The sequence below is a fragment of the Phyllostomus hastatus genome, unplaced genomic scaffold, assembly GCF_019186645.2.
Source record: "Phyllostomus hastatus isolate PE091 unplaced genomic scaffold, TTU_PhHast_1.1 phas_contig_40, whole genome shotgun sequence".
Lineage (NCBI taxonomy): Eukaryota > Metazoa > Chordata > Mammalia > Chiroptera > Phyllostomidae > Phyllostomus > Phyllostomus hastatus.
Genome location: NW_025333872.1, coordinates 58588124 through 58596184, shown reverse-complemented (window position 1 = coordinate 58596184; position 8061 = coordinate 58588124). Strand labels below are relative to the sequence as shown.

Genomic DNA, 8061 nt, shown 5'->3' with positions numbered 1-8061 from the left:
CACTACCAAAACTTAAGTTTCTTGAAACAATGACAACTGGTCATTTTGTCATGTCTCAGTTCCTGGGGTCAGTGTCTGGGACAGGATGTGCTGGGTGGTCTGGCTCAGATTTTGTCATGCGGCTGCAGTCGGATGATGTTGGCGGCAGCTGGGTCGTCCAGGCATCTCCTGCTTCATACTGATTCCTGGTGCCTTGGCGTGGTCTCCCTGCAAAGGCCCGTTCAGACCTCCTCACAGTGCGGTGGTCTCAGGGCAGGCAGGCACCCTGCATGGCGGCCGGTGTTTCCACAAGTGAGCGTGCTGGCGAACAAAACAGAAGCTGCACCACCTTTTATGCCTAGACTTGGATGTTACTTAGAGTCGCTTCTCTCACACTCAGTTAGTCAATAGTCTCAAGGCCAGCAAAACTCAAGGGAGGTCACAGACAGGATGAATAATTTGTGGGGCCCAGTGAATAATGAAAATGCAGGGTCCCTTGCTCAAAACTTATTAAGAATTTCAAGTCCAGGACAACAGAGCATTAAATCAAGTTGCCTTCTAAATGCAGGGCCTGGTATGGTTGCATAGGTCGCACCCTATTTAGCCATCTTTGGGGTGGGGACACCAGCCCTATCTCTTGATGGGAGGAGTGCCAAGGCCATATTATGAGATGGGAGTTAATGGTGAGACCATCCTTGGGAAAATAAAATGTGCCATAGGCTCTGTGGCTCACCTTCAGTGAATTAGGTGGCTCACGTTTTTTACTGCCCGGAACTAGAGTTAGCCATTCAGTGCAGAGGAGAGAATGCTGGCTCTGCAGAAGCCAGGCTGCTGCAGCAGTAAATAGGCATGCATTTAGAAACTCTTTGTGGAGAGATACTGGTTGCCTCTAATTAGAGTATAGCAAGAGTGCCTACCTACTTTCTATCTGTTGTGGACTGAATTGTGTCCCCTCCAAAATGCATTGGTTGAAGCACTGACCCTCCAATGTGACTGTGTTTGGTGACAGGGCCTTTATCAACATAATTAAAGTTCTGAAGTCATGAGAGTGGGAACCTAGTCCAACAGGACTGTGTTCTTGTAAGAATAACCAGACATACCAAGAGTGCTCACTTGTAGGAGATAGGTCACGTGAGGACACAGGGAGGAAGCAGCCGTCAGTGAGCTGGAGAGAGAGGCCTCAGGAGAAACCAGGCCTACTGACACCTTGATCTAGGACGTTTAGCCTCCCAAACTCTGAGAAACTAAATTTCCGTTGTTTAAGTCACCCATCTGTGGCATTTTGTTATAGCATCTCTAATAGATTAATACACTATCTAAGGCTCACACATATTTACTTGTCCTTTTCAGTATTTTTTATTAGTCATCCTTAATCCATTGGATATCTAAGTTCTTTGTCAACTTTCAAGGAAAGCCAGATCTAATAGTAAATGCCATGTTTTAATTAATTTCCCTTTCTAAAGAATATTCTGATGAATAAAGGCTTTATAATTTATTTTTCCTGGACTATTGCCTATGTCCAGTAAAGGTTCAAGTCTACTGTAATAACTTCAGTTCATTCTAATTCATGGATGTGTATGTAAAGTAACATTGCTTTTAACCCTGGGGTCAATGAACTGCACACATGGCTATGAACAATTCATCTCATCTTTTCTGTGTTCGCCATTGCTACCCTCAAGGGCTGGGATCTATTCCACCTCCCCTTGAATCTGGACTGGCCCTGTGATTTGCTTTGACCAATAGAATGCCGTGGAAGTGATGCTGGTGAGTCCTAACCTAGTCCTTTACAGGTGCTGCAGCTTCCATTTTTACCCTCCTGAGAGCCAGCCGGCATGTAACAAAGTCTCCTATCCTGCATGACAGCCCCCTTGAAGGAGAACAGGCTCAGATGGGGAGCTGTGGGCACGAGGATGCTGAGTGCCTGAAGAATTTCCAGAAGGAGGAAGAGGGGTGCAGCTAGGAATGGGAAAGTGCCAAAGACAAGCGGCACCTGCTGGGCCTGGCTGTGTGACCTAGATGGAACCAGGGTATGTAGCACAGGGGTTTTGTGATGGCTGCTTTAATTGGCCTTGGAGGCTTGCTGACCTGCTCTGGGTTTGACACTTAGCAAAGTTGGAGCTGTCAGTGTTGGCTGGTGTAGGAACTGGCAGGAAGTTGCCAATAACTGTCTCCAATGGTTGCTGGCCCTCGGCTCCCTGGCCCAGCACACTTTCCCTAGGCACTGGCCTGGGGAATTGGCTCCCAAACTCATACTGTCTTGCCAAAGCTCTATAGTGATAGCCACCTCAAACACTGTTGTGGGCTGCCTTGTGCATCCCCCAAACCCCTGTGTTGAAGTCCTAGTACCTCAGAAGGTGACCTTAACTGGAGGGTCATTGCAGGTGTAATTAGTTTAATGATGTCATACTAATGTAAAGTGGACCCTTAATCCAATATAACTGGTATCCTTATAAAGAGGGTACATTTGGACACGGACACACCGGGGTAACAGTGTGGACATGAAGACGGAGATCAGAGTCATGCAGAAGCCAGGGGATGTCAAAGCTTGCCAGCAAACCACCAGGAACTGGGAGGCGGCGTGAAGCAGACCCTCCCTCACAGTCCCCAGGGGAGCCCACACCTTGGTTCCAGACGTCTAGTCTCCAGAGCCTAGGCAACACATTTTTGTTGTTGCAGCCACACGGTTTGGGACACTTTGTTACACAGCAGCCCTAGCAAACTAATACAAGCATTGGTGCCCCTTCTCTATACCCCTCTTTCCTCTCAGCTCTTGCTTGCAGGTGGATGAACACAGGGGTAAACTTGTGCCTGTAGTGAGGAAGCTGCCAGATGGCCTCGCAACTTAATCCAGTTAAAGTTAAATTTCCCTTTCCCTCAAAAGTCTGTGAAAGGTGATTTATGTGTATTTCAGGCATAAAGAAAAGGAGATAATTTTTGATAAGAGGACCCTTCTAATGCCTCTGAAATGACACTCAAAAGCCATTTCATTTAACTTCTTTGAGACCCTTCTACCCAAGAAGGTCTTCATTTCAGAGATTACAGAGAGTTAACACTCAGTTGTTTCCTTTTTTTCAATAAGCTCGATTTAACCTAACTGTATTAGGACTGGCACTTGACTATTCCAATATAGTCATTTGCATGATTTTTAGTGCCGTAATTGTTGAAAGTTGTTATTAGAATATTAAAACTGGCATATCTTATTCAGAGATGTTTAGTGCCTATAATAACAATAATATTGGGTGCATAATGCAGTAATAATGGAAATTATATTTGCAAAATAGCAGTAATAGAATATTCTGGAATGCAAAAAACAGAAAAAACACACTGTAAGAGAAAACCATGCCTCATCCCCAGCACTTTGGCTGCCTGCACTTCTCTCAGCGCCACACCACACCAGGGCTGCATGCATTGGAGCAGCCCGTGCAGCTCTGGCTGATGGGGAGAATTTTCAGTCACTGAAGTCAAAAGGGGGTGGGGATGTTGTCATGTTTGACTATACTTTTTGCTCTTTAGAATGGGTTAGCATTTTGTGAATGAAAATTGGATTTCCAAAGGAAGCATACATTTGCTATGATTTAGCCTAATAACTTGGTAATTTTCCAGTTGCTCATAACTTCTGATTAACAGCTTATTTAAAACAAATGTTTGGAAAAATATGTTAAGTATATTCTTCTACACCTCATAGTTATAGTTTTTAGGACAATTTTAGGCTGATTAACTTTAACCTGTCCTTTTAATACTTTATTGATCATTCAACTATGCAAACTCACAGAAAACCACAGTAAAAAATAAATCTATAAGGAACCTAAGAAATTCTTGGCAATGTGAACCGTCCCCACAAATGTTGATTTTGGGTTTTGGATAGTTTCTATACCAATTAGAAAAATGGTGTGAAGTTTTGATTATCTTTTTTGGCAGCTTAATTATCCTAACTCAGGAATATTTGCTTAAGATTTCAAAAGTTAAACAAAGCCAAGCAAGTGTCAGGACTGCAGAGATGAAAAAAAGGGTGAATTAATTCTATTGTGTCCAATTGACAAGAATTATTTTAATCTTGTGTATGTTCACATGGAATCTGCCTTTTCTCTGTTCCTTTCAGAAAAGAAAGTTGTTTTGTGTTTGTTTTACACTTTTCTCTTTGATTTTGGAGCCATTGAATCAACCAGCTGGTTTATAGAGATCTAGCCTTTCCTAAGCCTCTTTTAATATTGGCATTGTTATCACTCTATTCCTGATGGACCAGCAGGTGCTATCCAACACAAGAGAATGAAAGCATGTCCCACAGGATCTCAGGATGCTGGGCAGAGACCATTTTCTTGGAGCAATTATGTCTAAACTCAATGCTGCTTCTCCATCCCACTCTGAAATCCTACAAGAAATGTTATCACTGCTCTGAGGGCCTCGTGACTCAGCTGTATCTGAGAAACTTATCAGAGATGTGCTGGGAGAGGAGAGGCTGGGACGGAGTTGGTCTGATTCCTTATCCATCCTGCTGCACAAAGATGTTTTACTTGCATGGACAGAGCATCAGAGACTTTGGTCCGCTGCTTCCTGAGGAGCTGATTAGGGTTGTGTGTGCTGTCACCTCTTGGGACTCTGGCCTCTGCTCTATCGCAGCGATTCCCTCCATCCTCATTATTCCAGTTTGGTCTGAATGCTGTCACCTTCCTCAGTGTGGTCTACTTATCCACTCCCACTGTCCCTCCATTCCTTGGCAACAGAAAGTCGTCTTTACCAAATCCTTGTCTACGGATAGGGCTGTTTCACTGAGATTATAATGCTTTAAGCTGGGAAGTGCTCTGAAGATGTAAAATGGTAATGTCGATAACAATACTTCTGCTCACTGACCCCCATTCTCTCTGCAATAGCACCTTATTTTCCAAACCAACAGCCTTTTAGGGACTCTGAGTTACTGTTTTTCCTTTTGTGGTTTATGGGGACTCAACATCATGTAGTGGTTGAGAATCTAGGCCCCGTACACAGATTCGGTTCACATTTCGCCGCTGCCTCTCCAGCAGTGTGGTGGGATGGGGCACCGTGAGTCTGATTTCCTAAACTCTGAAGAGGGATGCTAAGAGAATCACTCTTGCAGAACAGTTAAGAGGACTAAATGGATATTGCAAGATGAAATGCTTAGCATAATGCCAGGTACATATAGGCTCTTGGTGAGTGATTAGCTTTCATTGCTTTCTGGGGGTATATGGAGTTCTGTTGTTCTAATAGATTTTATACAAAGCCAGCAAAAAGGAGCTTATTCTCATAATTTAATTAAAATCTTTCCCATCCTACTCTTTTTTCTATATTCTGTCTCACCCGGAATGTGAACTTATATTCATTAGATGAACAGAGAATGGTATTTTTGTCTTTTTCTTTTTAGAATGTTATACTTGTATATACTTTTTTAAAAGAAATCATGAAATAATAATTTTTTTCAAGTCCAATATTCAGATACCGGAGAACTCTTTCCCTGGCTTCCAGTCCTGGTGAAGTGGGAGGGGGCATGATTAGTGAGGTGGTCCCTGTAGGCAGTGGTCCTGTCAGTCCCCCCTGCAGGCCACCATTCTGTCTGGGCACACATGAGTTCCCCTGTGCAGCATGCAGTTTTCTGGGGGAGGCTGTGGACATGGAGCTTCATGATACGCTCCAGCATCTCCTTCTTAGGCATCCATTCCCACTGGGCAGAAAGAAAGAGGGTCCACTCTGACTGACTGGCATTTCATCATTTGTGTATCAATATTCAGTGTGGAGTGAGGTTAGATATTCATAAATGGCCATTTGAAAAAGACTTCTAAATCTAAAATTCTAAAAATTCTGCTGGCCCTGCCCAGGTAGGTCAGTTAGCTAGAGGGTTGTCCCCATATGCCGAGGTTGTGGGTTTGATCTATCAGGGCACATGCTACAATCAATCAATGAATGCCCAAATAAGTGGAACAACAAATCAATGTTTCTTTCTCTTTTTCTAAAACAATCAATAACTAAAAAAAAAGAAAGAGAAAAGAAAAGAAAAGAAAAATTCTGCTTTCTAGAATGGTAGTCAAACAGTAATGCTTCTGATACCAAGATGGCATTTTAAACAATGTTTATTGAATCTGCTAATCTCATTCTATCACTTTTTCACAGATTGATGTTCTCAAAGCAGATCTGGAAAGTGCAGAATGGAAAGTTTTGGAAAATCTTATTTTGGAAGATGTCCTTGAGCAAATCGGACAGCTCATCTTCGAGATCCATCTCCACTGGCCCGGGTTTGAGGTCAGTGGCAGTGACAGCAGTGTAGTGCGGTTCTGGTACAGCCTCCTCAAAGAGCTGGAACTAAAGGATTTCAGGCTTTTTCACAGTTACAAAGATTTATCTAAACCTCAGCTATTCCTGAAGAAAGACATTTTCAATGCAAGTAGCTGTTACACTCTCAGTTGGGTGAATACAAGGTGGAAATAGGCTGCAGGACCTCATCAAGAACTCGAGGAAATATTTACAGAATGGAGTACGTCCATGATTCTAGCTACTGTTTTACGTGTACAGTCTCCCACTAGGCTGTTGCCTGCTTGAGGCAGACATGGTCATTGCCTCTGTGGTGCGGACAGCCGGGTGCCCGCCACGTGGCCAGGGTGCATTAATGCGTTAAGGCGAGGGTGGACACGGAGTCAGCCCTCATCCGCCCATACCCGGGCTCTGTGCTGTGTGCCTCCGACAGAGTGGGGATGCCCGTCTTCCTTCGCTTCGATTTGGAAGATGATCCTCCGCTTACCTCAGTTTTCTCTAAAATTCATTATGTATCAATAATCCATGAATTCACCAACATAAAAAGGAAATTACACAAATTTTCCTTTTTTATGGGGTTGATGAGATTCTTAAGTTTGCAGACCACTGTTTAAAGTAGGATCTTCCATTTGACTTGAACTCACCTCTTTCATGTTCACCTTGTTCACCTGGTGATAACATTCTGCCCACCTTGTAGATTTCAGTCACTCCTCCTCAGCCTTTGCTGAGGCCATGCCAGGGTTTTATAAAACCCACGGATCCTAGTATCTGGGAACTGAGGTGCACCAAGTTCTCTCACTGAGCTTAGGAGTAGACTATCAAGAGCTGCGCCTCGGCGTCCTTTTCCTGGGAGCCTTAAGTCCCCTTCTGCGCCTATGAACTAAGCACATAGGAGAATTTGAGTCCCTATTGCTGCCTCTTCTGACTTCAAACCTGATTTCTCAACCACAGATTTGCCTATGCTGTCGATTCTTCCCCCCCAAATATATTATCTCAAAGAGTAAGTGAGTGTTTCTTTACTGCCAGTTGGTATGTGGTGGTCTGAGGGCCAGAGTTTCTTTCCTGGGGTGGTTACACAGTGTTTCCGTAGTGCCAATCCTTTTCACTTTTTAAAAACATATTAAGCAGAAAATTAAGGTTCTCAATCGTTCAAATAATCTTTTTCATTTTTATTTGCCAGATTAGACATTTACCCCTATGAATAATTTTCAAATAACTATTTCAAATAAATTAATTAAATACTGTACTTTTCAGACTCTAAGATGCACCTAGGTTTTAGAGGAGGGAAATAGGGAAAAAAAATTGAAGCAAAAAATGTGGTAAAATATTTAATAACATAAATAACATAATATTTCACCAATGTAAATGTAAACAGAACTCAACAGCAGCATTAACAACCATAATTCCTCCCAAACTTGGCCAGGGGTGGGGGGGGGTGGGGGGAAAGGTGCATCTTATAGTTTGAAAAATACGGTAGTATAAAGTGAACCAAGTTATTACCTTATTATAAGTTAAGTATATTTTCTGACACTTTTTACATCCTGCCAGAGCAGAAAAACCATATATACATGTTTGTTCAAGACATTTGGGACAGGAGTAGAATATCGATTAGTACTAAACTTTATACCCTTTTTTCTCATTTTTTTTACCTATTTCTACCCCAGATAATCCCTGGGCTTTTTGTTTCTTGCAATGGTTTGAAAATACCATTCCTCAAGTGAGACACCAAAATTTATTAGAGTTGTATGATTTCACTAACTTGGGTTCAAAAGAAACAAGACTTTCTGAATTAGCAATGATTTTTTTTAAATATAAATGAGGTTT

General features: G+C 42.6%; 1 protein-coding gene across 1 annotated transcript in view; it reads left to right on the top strand.

Moving 5' to 3' along the window:
• METTL24 (methyltransferase like 24) overlaps positions 1-7539 on the top strand; it is a 90355-nt gene extending 82816 nt beyond the window's left edge. Inside the window, exon 5 of the mRNA XM_045843464.1 lies at positions 6100-7539. Within this exon, the coding sequence (XP_045699420.1) occupies positions 6100-6414 (315 nt within the window). The 3' untranslated portion in view covers positions 6415-7539. The remainder of the gene's footprint in view (positions 1-6099) is intronic.
• Positions 7540-8061: the final 522 nt, after the last annotated feature.